The sequence below is a fragment of the Malassezia restricta genome, chromosome IV (genome assembly GCF_003290485.1).
Source record: "Malassezia restricta chromosome IV, complete sequence".
In the NCBI taxonomy this organism is placed as follows: Eukaryota; Fungi; Basidiomycota; class Malasseziomycetes; order Malasseziales; family Malasseziaceae; genus Malassezia; species Malassezia restricta.
This window is the reverse complement of record NC_040196.1, coordinates 282,443-296,021: the sequence shown is the minus strand read 5'-3', so window position 1 is coordinate 296,021 and position 13,579 is coordinate 282,443. Positions and strand designations below refer to the sequence as shown.

The following is a 13,579-nucleotide window of genomic DNA, read 5'->3' as shown; positions in this document are numbered from 1 at the left end:
TGATGTATCAGGACAGGCCTCGCCGCGACGGGCAGGCCCAAAGCGCTTGCATCCAAACTGGGTTGATGCATGTCGGCCTTTCGGCGACGTACAACAGCACCTGGACATGCTCGTGCACCCCCAGAGGGTGTTAAAGCTGCACCTTACGATGCTCCAGTACCACTGCTATCAACGGGCATAGCGGCGCTCGATGATATTATGTGCGGTGGTGGTGTTTTGGCAGGCTCTGTCCTTGGATTCGTGCCATGTGCTGGCACAGCAAATGAGCCGGCTGCGATGCTAGGTGCACCGATGCTAGGTGGTGATTTGTCTGCTACGTATAATGATGCAACGTACTCCGCTGCAGAAGCGTACACAGACCTCTTCCTAGGCTATTTTACAGCTCAGGGTCTGGCGTCGCATCACATGAATGTGGTGATTGGTGACTCTGCAGACGTCTTCGTGCACCAGCTGATGGGTCTAGCTGAAAGTACGGAGGCGAATGAAAATGATCACGAAGTGGCCGGAGACATGCAGCAAATGAAGATTGCGTGGCGGTATGGTGGGCAGCGACCCATGGCCCCCCACCGCACATTGCCTTCTTCGACCCTTAGCAGCGTATTTGATCTCAGCAAGCGTATTGCACCTGAAACTATTCGCCGTGCCAAGGAGTCTCAGCAACTCAAGGCTGTGTCGCTTGATACGGACTGTGCATTTGAGGTGGCATGGCGCGCCATCGAAGAAGCGGCCGAAAGGTGTCGGGCGTCGTCGCAGGCACAAACACCAGTACTTCGAATCTGCCTGCGCTCGTTTGGATCACCGGCATGGATGGACACGGCGCATACTGCAGATGCAGTGCGCTTTCTCCTGCGTCTCCGCTCTCTCATCCGCACTTTGGCTATGCCACCTTCAGGCTCATCTATACCCCCTATACCAACGATTGTGAGCCTTTCGCTTTCGTCATACACATACATGCAGCGCAAGGATGCCCGGAATGGTGTGAATGCAGCGCACAGGCTTATTCATTTGATGGATGGTTGTATTGGCTTGTCATCGTTTGCAGCTACGCCAGGCCTCAGTGACGTGTTTCCTGACTTTGTAGGTGCGCTTCGTGTGTATCGAACACCCGCCATTGGCACACTCACGAATCCATCTCTTCGTGCGTCTGTGTTGCGTGGTATGGGTGCAGGCTCCTCCCTCGAATCTGGGGCGAGTGAGGGCGGCGCGGGCGGCGGAGAAAATAATCTGGCTTTCAAGATCAAACGCAAGCGCGTGGCTATCGAAACGCTCCATCTTGATACGGATGGCGGCGTTAAGGAGCGTCGCACGGTACCTCCTGAGCCTGAGGTGCCGCCTCCTCGATCCGAAGCACCACGTCCTGATCCGACGCCATCATCGCCACCCAAGGCCTCGTCGCCAGCGCCACCGGTTCCGCGCCTGTTTGCCGGTCTCGGCGATCTTCGGCAACGTGGCTTGAAGATGGCCCAGAACAAGAATGCCTCCATAGACCGGCAGAACCTGGACTTTTGATGGTCTCGATCCGGGCACCTCAGAGCTTGCCTGCGATAGTCCACAGCAGGCAGGCCTACAAGGTGCCCAACAACAACGCCACGCCTCTCCAGCGATTCCGAAGGAGGGAATCGCGCCATGTAGTGCTACAATCCCGTCGACTCGGCCCATTTGATCATGACCGAGCTTAATGGCTCCACACGTTCCGGACTGAGTGCGCTTTCGAGGATGGCCTTGGCGGAGACCTGTGCACGTACAGGGAGCACAGAGGGTATCACGGTTGGGGTGGGGAGCGTCCCGTATGGCGATGTGGCTGGACCTGTGCGGCTTGCGATGCCTGTAGGCAGGGTCAGTGATACTCGCGCAGGCTCTGGCAAAAGCAGTTCCAGATCCAGCAGACGCTGGAAAGCCTGCATCATTGATGTGCGTGATGCGAGTGTGTCTAAACTTGCAAAAGACACAGTCACACGGCGATCATCTCCAGTACCGAGAATGGCATGTGCCCGCTTCACAAACTGGCAGATATGATAAAAGCACATCTCAAATGTAAATGGTTCGCGCTCACAGAGCTGCAAATGCCGAGCAGATATCAAGATAGCCATTTCAGGATTAGACAGTTCTTGGAGAAAGGCAAAGGTGGGATCCAGCCGCTGAGCCTGTGCGGCCGCAACAAAAGCAGACGCCTCAAGATGAGGTCTTGATGCGGACAAGGCTGCTATGGGCGGCCAAAGTGCCTGGTACAGTAAGCGCACGTCGCCTGACAAGTCGTGCAATCGTCGGAGACTAGCACGAAAGGACGGGTCCTGCAACAGAGCATCGACTTGCTTTTCCCATGCAGCATCAGGTGGTAACGTGTTGGACATGCCTCCAAGCAAAGCTGTGCGTGCCAGAATCACATACTGATCGAACGATGGGGGATGAACGTGCACGATTCGATGTGAGAAGCGACTCTTGACGCGCTTCTCCAGAAAGTCAGTTGCATCTACACGCGTCGATGTACCAATCACCACGAGGCCCGGTGCATAACTTCCGCTCTGTACGGCATCTAAAAGACAGTACAAGAGGGCTTGTCGGGGCCGCTGCGCAAACTGGTCAAATTGGTCCAGTATCAGCACGAGGGGTCGCTTGCCGAGCGTATGTGTAGACAAAAGAGAGAGAATGTGAGACAGAGCAGCAGCAAGAGTGCTTAAAATAGCATTAGGGTCAGTCGTCGTCGGTGCAGGGGTGACCTCCTCCATGGGTGCATCGTCTTCGTCCTCGGAGGCGGATGCGTGAGCCCACTCTATCAATGGCCGATCCTCGTCATCTTCTTCCTCCTCTTGCTCAGGTCCAAGCATATCATCCACTTGGTTGTTCTGGCTCAGTGCATCCTGGTCCATGAGTTGTCGTGCCATAGCTGACAAGCACAAACGATCTGTTGGGTGCACGAGAGCCGAGAGTCGCACCGTCCAGGGCGCCAACACCCGTTCCATCATGCACTCATGCTGCACGTATCGCAGAACAGATTCTACTAGTACACTTTTACCACACCCGCTCTCGCCTGCGACAAGGCAACTGTTGCCTTCGTGTTCATACACACTGCTGCGCACGAGGCCGTACAAGGCACGCCATGCATCTCCCAGGCCAATGCATTCCTGGCCCATGTACGGCTGGGCATCAGATGCCATGGGAGGCAGTGCATGAGACAGGATCGATAGCACCGCTTGCTTGTGGGTATCTAAATGTGCCGCAGGATCTGCGGCTTGTGGCTCTGCCATCGGCCAACGCCAAGAGACGACGCGCGTCGTTTCCCTCCACTCCAAGGCCGACGATCCGTCGGCCGCGTCATGACATCGCCGCCGCTGCCCACGTTCGCCCAAGATGCTGCGTACATCTCGAATGTGCTCGAACGGGTTGATACGCAGTATGTGATGACGCATTTGTATGATGTGGCATCCCAGCGTGTTTTTGGTCGACAATGTGTGGACATGGTGTGTGGGTCTGCCAAACCGACACACCTCGACTTGCGAGCTGAGCCCTCGGCCGGCATGGCGCGTGTACTCGACGTATTGCACGCACGTACCCAGACTTTATCGCCCGCAGAACTCTTGATCGTTTATGTGATATGGATTGCGTTGGGTGAATACAATATCAATGCGTATCGATGGATGTTACGACGAGACACGATGCATGTATACATACACAGACTGGTTCAGAACATCTGGGCCGGGCACTATGCGGCGCAGACAAGTGCTTCGCTTGTTCATGACACAGATGTGGCGTTCGAACCTGCGCTGCCCCTGCCGCCCGACCACCACCGGCTCCATGTTGACGCCCGATCAGATACCCCGAGCGACTCGAGGCGAACGCGGCATGTGCTCATATGCGTAGAACGGCACGCTATGCATATATTATACGAGTGTCTTTGCTCTGTTCGTCTGTCTTCTCACGACATGCGTGGCATAACGCGCCCTTTTGTGGATCATGTACTGTCCGTGATGGAGACGCATGAGTCGCACGAACAAAGCGCCATCTGCATGTCCGTGATGCTCGCGCTGCATGAGCAATGCATGATGTCGACGAATGCCGCGTCGCTTCTCTCACACATTCAGCATCGCTTGCACACAAGCAAGCCGTTCGGCGAGAATGTCGTGTACCTGCTGAATCGGACGCCGAGTACGACATTCGATGGGTGCCGGTTCCACATTCTCGTGCTCAAGTTACTTGGAGCCATATTCACGTTGCGTGAGACGGCCTCTTACTTTTATGTGAATGACCTCAAAGTATTGGTCGACATTTTCCTGCGTCAACTGGGTGACTTGCCGGATGCGTACGATGTGCTTCGGCAGGCTTACCTGTGTGTACTCCATGCCCTGCTCACCCAGACTCAGTTGTGGTCGGTGGAATACAAACGGGCTCATATTGTGCGCCTACTTACGAATCTGGTCCGCACAGCTTCTCTGCATGACATGAGCGAGCGGACCTTGACTTTGGCGCAGCTGTGCCTCGACGCTGAGTGGTGCGTCGGGACAGATGCTGGCAATACTCCGCTTGTTGCCTGTCTGCACGGAGAAGGGGGGATCCGAGGGGCTTCTTCTTCCAGCCATGACCATGACGTGATTCAGTACATGTGGCTACTCGCCTGCTTACAGCCTACAGCCGCCTCACAGGCATGCATGTTGGGTGTCGACGCGGATACGATCCCTTTGTTATGGTCCGAATACGAGCTAGAAGATGAGCAGGAGGCGTGCATGCCGCTGGATTTCGACGTGCGCACCCTCGAGTCATGGTCACGGCAGAGTAGCGGGGATGCTCCGCCACATATCGGCAACAGGCGCCGTGCGCCGCCCGCGCCGCCCGCTCGTATGCCGAGGCTTGCCCACACTCTCTCGTCCGCATCCATGCCAGAGCTGCATGCTCACTCAAGTTCTGTCGACCCGCCCTCCCCATCCGCCGCCAGTGGCACAGTGACGCCTCCCCTTCGACGACAGGCGCCAGCGATACCCGCACGAGAGACGCCTCCGACCGGTCTTCGCGCCTATGTACAGCGATATTGGCGTGGCAAGCACGATGACACGAGGCATCCGCGCCGTCGGCACGTCACGTCGCACGATGACTTTGACACGCCTGCCCCACGACGTCGTGCACCGCCGCCGCCGCCCTCGTAGGATGCTTGGGTCACGTGATACGAAATGTAGACGACGCTGTGCCGTACGTGTGGCTCGACGACAGGCCCCTATGAGCGAGGGAATTGAGCAGGTGCTGCGGGACCGCTTCTCGCTCGTTGCCGTCAAGGAGCTTGAGAATAAGTTGCGACGGCACCAATTTGTGTCGACGGAGGCGATCGCGGAGGCCACGGCCAAGACGCTGCGTGCCGTCGTGAGCGCCACGAAAGTATCGCAGCTGGACGAGCTGGTGGGCTTGATTCGCACGGTCGGACACTATCTGCAGGAGGCGCAGCCGTTTGAGCCTGTGATCGGGAATGTGACGCGGCGTATTTTGTTCCTGCTGCGCGAGGAGGCCAAGGCCCTGACGAGTACGCTGGGCGCTGGCACGACTCGTCCGCCGCTGCAACCGCATGCGTCGGTGGTACAATCGCTTGCTGCGCTGTCGGTCTCTATGCCCACTTCACCGGCTACATCCATGCATGCGTCCATGTCAGATATCAGCGTGCCAGCGACGCCATCCCGGTCGTTCTCGATTTCCGATCTAGTCCTGCCCCCGATGGACCATGCGCTCGTGTCGTCTCCCTACGGTGTGCAGTCGCCGCTGCAGGATGGCAACGACTCGCCGTCGCTGCGCATGTCCGACTCCATGTCGTCGGATGACGAGCCGGCGCCGCAGCCGGCCGGTGCGACCGCGTCGCATGCCTACCAACTCAAACCGCTGCTCATCCAGGCGATTCAGGAGCTGCTGGATGAGTTTGATTCGGTCGATACCAGCATTGCAAAGGACGCGCGCGACCACATTCACTCGGGCGAAGTCATTCTGACGCTCGGCTACTCGCCGACCGTCCAGACGTTTTTGCGCGCCGCCGCCAAGCACCGCAAGTTTATCGCTGTCGTTCCTGAGTCAGCGCCTGCCTTTTCCGGGCATGAGATGGCGCGCGCCCTGGCGTCCGATGGCCTGTCTGTGCTGCTTGTACCGGACTCGAACGTGTATGCGCTCATGCCGCGTGTCTCGAAAGTGATTCTTGGCGCGCGCTGTGTGCTAGCCAATGGCGGGATCTTGGCTACGATCGGATCGATGGCCATTGCCATGGCCGCGCGTGAGCATAGCACGCCTGTCGTGGCGCTCGCGGGTGTCTTCAAAATCTCGCCGGACTGGTCGTGGGTCGGCCCAGAGCGTCTGCGCACGGGCAACCAGGGTCCGACGTCCCAGCTCGTCAACTATGCGTCGTCGCGGGTCCTCGCCGAGCGGGCTGAGATCGAGAATCCGTTGTGGGACATCGTTTCACCCAGTGACTTGGACGTGATCATCACGAATGTGGGCGAGCACCCGCCGTCGTACGTGTACCGTCTGATCCAGGAAAACTACCATGAGGAGGACCTCAATTTGTAGGGTCTATGTAGCGAATTCTTGGCGGTTCCACGCGATGACTTTGGGATGGGCCATCACCTTGCTGGGATGGAAGCCAATCACTTGCAGCCCGTCGAGAGACGTCGCACGGGACAGCGCCACGTACGCTTGGCCTTTTTCAAACACGCGACGAAGGTCTATGCGGCAGTACTGCAGTGTCTGACCCTGCGACTTGTGAATCGACATGGCCCATGCCAGGATGAGGGGCACTTGGGTCCGAGACGCCACGACCTTGCCGGACGGCTCCTCGGTCTTCCACGCCTCGGGACGCGCGAGAAAGTCGCGGGTGCGTCCGTTGACCAGGTGGAAGCGGACGAGCGGCCAGCGCGGTGCGGGCCGAGGCTCCGTCTTGCTTTCTTGCCGCGTGGCACCCGGCGCACGCTCGGCGCGCAGGAGCGTGTCGGGCGCGTCTTCTTCCCCGTACAGCTCCTTGAATGACTCGTCGTCGACGAAATCGAGGACCGTGCCGACCGATCCGTTGGACAACTCGCGGTCCACGTTTTTGATCAGCATGACTTGCGCGCCCTTTTTGAGAGCGATGCGGCGTGATGGCATAAAGTTTTCCAGCGTGCGCTGCAGCTGATCGGGAGGGAGGGAGCCATCGTCGAGACTGGTATAAGTGCGCATTTCCGTCTGCAGTGCATCCAAGCGCATCTGGTTGGCTTTGTCGACGTCGGATCGGACGGCGTACAGCTCCGTCGGCACGATCCCCTCTGGCAGGGATGGCGTACGCTCGAGCTTCGAGAAGGCTTGGATCGTTTCCGGCGCGAGTTTGCCGAGACGCATGTCGTTGAGCATGTTCACAAACTGCTGATCGCGCTGCCGAAATACTTGCGTGAGATTGAACTTTTGCTCGATCACTTGCGACCAGGTGGGCGACTCAAACACGAAGCTCGTGGCGCCCTGCGACACGGGGGGCAGCTGGAAAAAGTCGCCCGACATGATGATTTGGATGCCGCCAAACGGCTTCACAGACTGCCGAATGTGGCGTGCCACGCACTCGAGCTTCTCAAACAGCTTGGGATCGATCATCGAGACCTCGTCAATCACAAGCACACTGGTCTTTTTCCAGCGCGTCACGGCATTGCGGTTCCGACGCACATAGCGACACAGCTGCTCCACTGTCCCCGTTCCAATGCCCACGCCACTGAAGCTGTGCAGCGTGATACCGCCGATATTGCACGCGGCAATGCCCGTCGAGGCAGTGATGGCAACGGCGCCGGACGACTTGCTGTACTTGGCGTGCAAGTCGTGGATCATCTGGCGAAGCAGATACGACTTTCCGGCGCCAGCCGACCCTGTGAAAAACACATTCTTGCCGTGCTTCACAGCCGCCTCCAGCACACTCTGCTGCTCAGGCGAGAGAAATACGCGAGCAATCGAGCGCTTCTCTGGAGACGTAGGCACGGATGAAGTGGGTATCTGAGGCGTGGACGAGCGCGAGCGCGCGCCCATCAGAGGCTTGACAAGCGCATTGATGTTGGAGGTCTTGACCGGGGAGGACGACCGACTCCGCGGCATCAATGGAGCCTGGTCACCAAGCGGCAGAAAATCGTCGTCATCGCCGTCAGCCTTGCGCGGTGGTATGTGGAACGGCGATGGCCGAGCCGGCAAGGGTGCGTCACAGATTTTGCGGTGCTTGGCCTCAGGCCGTGGCGGTGAGGAACACAAATCTATCACCGGCGGCGAGCTTTGTGGCGGCGGCACATTCTCATTCGAGCTCCAGGAGCGCTTGAGCATGCGCAAGCCGGAGCGAATGGGGTGCGAATCCTCAGCCATGGCCCGCCGGTTCGGTGTTGGGGTGGGAAAAAAAGGGGCGTGACACACCCACGCGACTCGCGCGCGCGTGTCGAGCCACGTGAGTCGCCGTCCCTGGGAGGCGCTGCGGGCGCGAGGCGGCTCTTTTGATGGCGACAGCGTCGGTGCCCCTGCGGCATCATGTGTGCGTAGGCCCTGCTGACGCGATAGATCTGTACAGCTGCCATGCCCGACGCGTGATGTGGCCACGACGATTCAGCGGGTGATCCAAGTGGATAAGGAGCTACGCCCTCACGATGTGCAAAAGAAGATGGACATAGAAGAAGGCGAGAATGGCACAGTGACGCTGCATGTGTACGTACGGACACGACTTACGGCGTAGGAGGATGCATGCGACGACACTTCGACATCTGCGTCTTTCGCTCAACTCGTTCCTGGACGATGCCGCCTTGATTGTGCGCACGATGGATACGCTGCGCACAGGCGGCACGGATCTGCATACGGGCGCTGTAGAACAAGGGTCGGTAGGGTTGGCTGGATAGGGCAGACGGGTAGATGTGGGATGGCGGCGTGGTGGGCCACGCCTTTTTTTCCACCTCGATGGCGGAACCTTTGCACGCCGAGCGCCACGCGGCCTATGCCGCCGTCGAGCCGCTGTGTGCCAAGTATCCCGCGCAGGCAGGCGCGCTATTCCAAACGTACGTGGACCTCAAGTATGCCGCGCGATGGCGTGCCTTGGATGTGCGCGACACGGCGTCGTTGGGCAAGCCGGGATGGGCGATCCTCGTGGGCGAGGCGCCTGACGCCAGCGAGCACCGGCAAGTCGTCGTGCCGCTGCAGCTGGAACAGACGGTCGACACGCACATGTTCACCGAGCTCTTCGCGCACCTCCCGCCTGATGCAGCGACCACGCACGTACTGCTGGCCATGATGTCGAACGACGCCACGGTCGTGTACTATAAGCTATCACAGGGTTTGGTCAAGCCCGTCAATTAATTACATAGGGTATGCTAACCAGACCGACTGCCGATGCGCGCCAGGTTGTCTTCGTTTTCCGCCTCTTCTACGTTATCGCCCTGCATCACGACGCGCAAGACGGACTTTTTGCTCGACTCTTGCAGCTCACCCGCCATCAAAAGCTCATCCAGCACTTGGTAGGCTTTTTGGAAGTTGAAGATGAGATCGAGCTCGCACACATTGCCAAAGTAGCGGTCGAGCACCTCGACAAATCGATGGATCACTTCGAGCGTCGTGAGCTCATTGTCGTCCGGCGAAATGCCTGCGACAAAAAACAGTGATGCGTAGCGACGATACACCACCTTGTTCTCCTTGTATTCCACAAAGTTGCACATACGAGAGCGCCGCGCGAGAATGATCTGCGTAATATCCTTCACAATCTTGGCCTTGCTCTTCTGACTCATAGTCCCGTACCATTTTGACAGGCGCACCTTGCCCTGGCGCGATATAAGGAGCACCCACTGGATCTGCGGCGTCAGTAGGACGTACGTACCGCCATGCTGGTGGAAGGCAACGTAGCTCCCTGCTTTCTACACGCCTCCACTACCCACCACGCCTCGGGCTGGTCCTATGCTGCCCATGCACCTAGCCACACAGGCGGGCGGAGACGATCCACATCCGCGTCTTTCGTCGGTCGGGGCGCGGATGCGCCATGTCACGTCTCTGACGCCGAATGCATACGCTACGGAGCCCGCACAAGATACCAGTAAAGCACAGGCGTCAGACATGCCACCGCCGTCGCCGCCGCACTGGACGACGTGGGAGTTTTACCTCTACTACGTGGCCGCGGCCCTGGTGATTCCCTACATGATCTATGTGCCCATGTACCTAAGCTCGCCCTCTCGACCTGAATATGCCAAGTACTATTACTACCTCGTCGATGGCTGGATGGGCGGTCGCATGCGCGACAATAGCGACCACCAGTACCGTCTCCTGCGTGATCATGGCCTCTTGTTACTTGTATTGATGCTGTCGTATGCGGCCTTGTCGCGTCTGGTGCGATGGATCGCGAGCAGGAGTGGTCCCCACGCTCAGCATGTGCGCATGGCTTTCTTGGGCGTCACGGGCGCCGTCTTTGTCACGGCGCTCCACGGCATCAATGCCGTAAAGCTTTTCGTGTTCAGCATCCTCAACTATGTGCTTGCCTCCAGTGCAGCGTGGCTGCCGCCGCACATCGTCCAAGCGATGATCTGGGCATACAATGGGGGGATGCTATTCTTGGTCTTTTATACCAACGGCATGCCATTCGCGACGTTTTGGCCCTCCCTCGCATGGCTCGATACATATGCGGGTCTGGTACCGCGCTGGTACATCAGCTACAACTTTACTATGCTGCGACTTGTGAGCTTTGCGCTCGACTACGTATGGGCGCGATGCCGGCGTGGCACGAAACCAGTGCCAACGGGCGTGCCATCTAAGGACCGCATGCATCTGCCGCACGAATTGCCGGCTTACTCTCTCACGGCACAGCTCTTATACCTTTCGTATCCCCCTCTGTTTATCGCGGGTCCCATCGTGACATTCAACGACTTTTGGTCCCAGGTATGCAAGCCACTGCATATCCCCGTGCGGGTCATAGCCGTGTACGCCTGTCGCTGTCTTTTTGCTGTGCTGAGCATCGAGTTCATGCTGCATTACATGTACGTCAATGCGATCAAAACAGCAGGTGTGTGGGATGCCTACACGCCGATGGAGATGGCCATTCTCAGCTTCTGGTCCTTGGAGTTCGTGTGGTTCAAGCTCGTGGTGCCATGGCGCCTGTTTCGCTTGTGGGCCCTGCTCGACGGCGTGGATGTGCCAGAAAACGTGATCCGGTCCATTACCAACAGCCCTTCCGCGCTGCGCTTTTGGCGTGCGTGGCACAGGAGCTACAATTTGTGGGTCGTGCGCTACATCTACATCCCATTGGGCGGTGCCAAGCGCCAGCTGGTATCGTCCCTTGTCGTATTTACATTCGTGGCATTGTGGCATGATTTGTCCTTTACGCTCCTGGCGTGGGCATGGCTGATTGTGTTGTTCCTGGTGCCAGAGATCGTGGGCCGCTCCCTGGTGCCTAGTAGGGTATATGGCCAACGCCCATGGTTCCGCCATGTTCGTGCCCTGGGCACCGTGGCCAACATGTTCATGATGATCTCGGCCAACCTCGTTGGGTTTGTGATTGGGCTCGATGGCGTACAGTTCGTGTGGTCTCAGATGGTGGAGACAGGAGCAGGGCGCGTATGCCTGCTCCAGCTCATTGTTGTGCTGTTTATAGCAGCGCAGCTCATGTACGAGTACCGCGCAGAGGAATGGCGGCGGGGTATATGGAAACCTTACTAGGCTTTCCATGCTGAGGGAATGCGCTGGAGACATCGCGCCCACCGATCCCACCGACCCTGCTCCTCAGGCACAATAATCGGAAGCATCGGCGCCGTCTCCGACGCATTGGTCCACACGTCATCCAACCGAGCACCAGGGGACACGACGGGCTCTCCAGCATACCGCTTCAGCCGGTCTTCCGCATCACACCAGAATAGGTACCAATGGGGCGGGGGACCAGGCAGGGTCATGAATCCATTGCTGCGCTCAAAGTACCAGCGGTTGACTTTGTTCGCCGCACGGCTCTTCCAGACCAGATCCCGGCCTTGACCGATGCCGTTGTGGCCGCCATTGTTGTTCAGAGCATCGAGCAGGCCGAGGCCATGCACTTCATCACGCAAGGCATTCCACAAAAAGTCGACGGCGCCACTGCCCTGTAGCGAGGGCAGGATGGCAAATTTGTCCAGATACGCGATCGGTTCCGTATGCGGCAGATCATCCGGCGCATATTCACGCGTCACGATGGCAAGGCCTTCGTAATCGCCTGTCACGATCATAAAGTCGAGACATTTTTCTAGGCGAGCAAAGTACGCCGGGGCGTCCAGTTTGCGGTGAAAGCTGCTCTCGAGAACCTTTTGCACCCGGCCCAAGTCAATGTCTTGCCACCGAGTCATCACACTGACAGGCATACCGGCACGCACCACCGTCGGCATATGCCGCATCTCCCGGCGCGCAGCGAGTAAGCGCGGTGGCAAGCTGGGCGAGTACGCGGCCTTGTTGGTGATCAGGTTAGCCACGAGACTCTGTGGCGATCGATGCGACGCCATAAGGCCGGAGGCCACATGAGGCATGTATGCCAAACAGTCGCGCAGCATAGTCAAGTTGCTCAGCGCGGCGGGATGCGTTTCGTTCCAGATGTAGGACGCGCGTATGGATTCGTACTCGGATGCCAAATTGATCATGAGATGCGGATGGCCATTCCTCGCGTGCGACGGAACACCGCCTTCGCGTGAGATCACCATGAGTCGAAGAGGCGTGAGATCTTCCGTCTGGTTCTCGGACGACATTTCTCGCGACAGCGAAACCATCACCTGATTCGCATCTACACATACATTCCGCAGCGTATGCTCGTTCGGTGGCTCGTATAGAGCCATCGGCATGATGATGGGTATGTGGCCTCCTCGTAAGGCCCGATATACATTGTGCAAGGAAGCATCGCCCACCAGGTGCATGTTCGACAGATGCGACGAGATACACATGACAGCATCGGTATGAGGCCACGAAGAAGCACCGGCATCCGTCAAGGCATCGGCTACGCGCCACAGCTCTTGGACCATGCGTTTTCGCAGACCTGCCTCTAGAAGACCCCGACACGTCTCGGGAGATGATGAGGTATACGAAAGGAGGTCTTCGTCCTCCAGCGCTTCTGGATATGAACGTGGCCACGAGTCGTGGTCCAAGACGATGGCGCACATCAACCCTAATTTTTGTAGATACACCAAACCCTCTGCGATAGACCCAAGTTGACGATCAGAAAATGGCCCTTGTAGCTTGACGAGCGCGGTATATGTTTTATCTAGTGAGGGCACTGTACGAGACGTTCGATCTGCTGTGCTGGTAGCATCCGTGGCAAGGCTCAAGGGAGGTGAGTCAGACATGGATTGTGCCTTGTCATGCAACACCGCACGGTCCTGGGCGGCAGATCGAGGCACTGGTGGGGTAGGCTGTCGCTGCGTAAACATGGAGAGGTACGGTTTCGAATCCCGGAGCGTCGCACGCGACTTGAGCACCTCCAGCACAAGTCGGGGGACACGCGACATGATGCAACGAAGACGTAGGACGCACTGTACGAACGGCCGCAGGTAGTTGCCCAGAACGAAGCAGGATTGTCCTCCATGCTTAGTCAGAGTGCAGCACACCCGCTGCCGCGGCCGTAGCATCGCAGGACGCGGTTCGAGGT

At 58.2% G+C, this 13,579-nt stretch overlaps 10 protein-coding genes across 10 annotated transcripts; 6 read left to right on the top strand and 4 right to left on the bottom strand.

Annotated features, from left to right (window-relative positions):
- Positions 1–69: 69 nt before the first annotated feature.
- On the top strand, positions 70–1,509 carry MRET_2548 (elongator complex protein 4; the record flags this gene model as incomplete). Its single annotated transcript, XM_027629175.1, has 1 exon — positions 70–1,509. The coding sequence occupies one exon, from the start codon at positions 70–72 to the stop codon at positions 1,507–1,509; it is 1,440 nt and encodes a 479-aa protein (XP_027485069.1).
- A 125-nt stretch (positions 1,510–1,634) lies between these two features.
- Positions 1,635–3,245, bottom strand: MRET_2547 (origin recognition complex subunit 4; the record flags this gene model as incomplete). The annotated part of the gene is made up of 1 exon (XM_027629174.1): positions 1,635–3,245. The coding sequence occupies one exon, from the start codon at positions 3,243–3,245 to the stop codon at positions 1,635–1,637; it is 1,611 nt and encodes a 536-aa protein (XP_027485046.1).
- Positions 3,246–3,314: 69 nt separating this feature from the next.
- MRET_2546 (uncharacterized protein) lies at positions 3,315–5,135 on the top strand (the record flags this gene model as incomplete). The annotated part of the gene is made up of 1 exon (XM_027629173.1): positions 3,315–5,135. One exon carries the CDS (start codon positions 3,315–3,317, stop codon positions 5,133–5,135), a length of 1,821 nt encoding a protein of 606 aa, XP_027485042.1.
- A 70-nt stretch (positions 5,136–5,205) lies between these two features.
- On the top strand, positions 5,206–6,528 carry MRET_2545 (translation initiation factor eIF-2B subunit beta; the record flags this gene model as incomplete). Its single annotated transcript, XM_027629172.1, has 1 exon — positions 5,206–6,528. One exon carries the CDS (start codon positions 5,206–5,208, stop codon positions 6,526–6,528), a length of 1,323 nt encoding a protein of 440 aa, XP_027485047.1.
- Positions 6,529–6,531: 3 nt separating this feature from the next.
- Positions 6,532–8,325, bottom strand: MRET_2544 (ATP-dependent DNA helicase PIF1; the record flags this gene model as incomplete). Its single annotated transcript, XM_027629171.1, has 1 exon — positions 6,532–8,325. The coding sequence occupies one exon, from the start codon at positions 8,323–8,325 to the stop codon at positions 6,532–6,534; it is 1,794 nt and encodes a 597-aa protein (XP_027485056.1).
- A 128-nt stretch (positions 8,326–8,453) lies between these two features.
- Positions 8,454–8,846, top strand: MRET_2543 (EKC/KEOPS complex subunit PCC1/LAGE3; the record flags this gene model as incomplete). The annotated part of the gene is made up of 3 exons (XM_027629170.1): positions 8,454–8,488; positions 8,515–8,658; positions 8,687–8,846. The coding sequence occupies 3 exons, from the start codon at positions 8,454–8,456 to the stop codon at positions 8,844–8,846; spliced, it is 339 nt and encodes a 112-aa protein (XP_027485049.1).
- Positions 8,847–8,859: 13 nt separating this feature from the next.
- MRET_2542 (uncharacterized protein) lies at positions 8,860–9,300 on the top strand (the record flags this gene model as incomplete). Its single annotated transcript, XM_027629169.1, has 1 exon — positions 8,860–9,300. The coding sequence occupies one exon, from the start codon at positions 8,860–8,862 to the stop codon at positions 9,298–9,300; it is 441 nt and encodes a 146-aa protein (XP_027485048.1).
- Positions 9,301–9,314: 14 nt separating this feature from the next.
- Positions 9,315–9,820, bottom strand: MRET_2541 (AP-1 complex subunit sigma 1/2; the record flags this gene model as incomplete). The annotated part of the gene is made up of 2 exons (XM_027629168.1): positions 9,315–9,788; positions 9,815–9,820. 2 exons carry the CDS (start codon positions 9,818–9,820, stop codon positions 9,315–9,317), a joined length of 480 nt encoding a protein of 159 aa, XP_027484844.1.
- A 71-nt stretch (positions 9,821–9,891) lies between these two features.
- Positions 9,892–11,640, top strand: MRET_2540 (plasma membrane protein involved in remodeling GPI anchors; the record flags this gene model as incomplete). Its single annotated transcript, XM_027629167.1, has 1 exon — positions 9,892–11,640. One exon carries the CDS (start codon positions 9,892–9,894, stop codon positions 11,638–11,640), a length of 1,749 nt encoding a protein of 582 aa, XP_027485050.1.
- MRET_2539 (amino-acid N-acetyltransferase) lies at positions 11,637–13,439 on the bottom strand (the record flags this gene model as incomplete). The annotated part of the gene is made up of 1 exon (XM_027629166.1): positions 11,637–13,439. One exon carries the CDS (start codon positions 13,437–13,439, stop codon positions 11,637–11,639), a length of 1,803 nt encoding a protein of 600 aa, XP_027484966.1.
- Between the last annotated feature and the right edge of the window lie 140 nt (positions 13,440–13,579).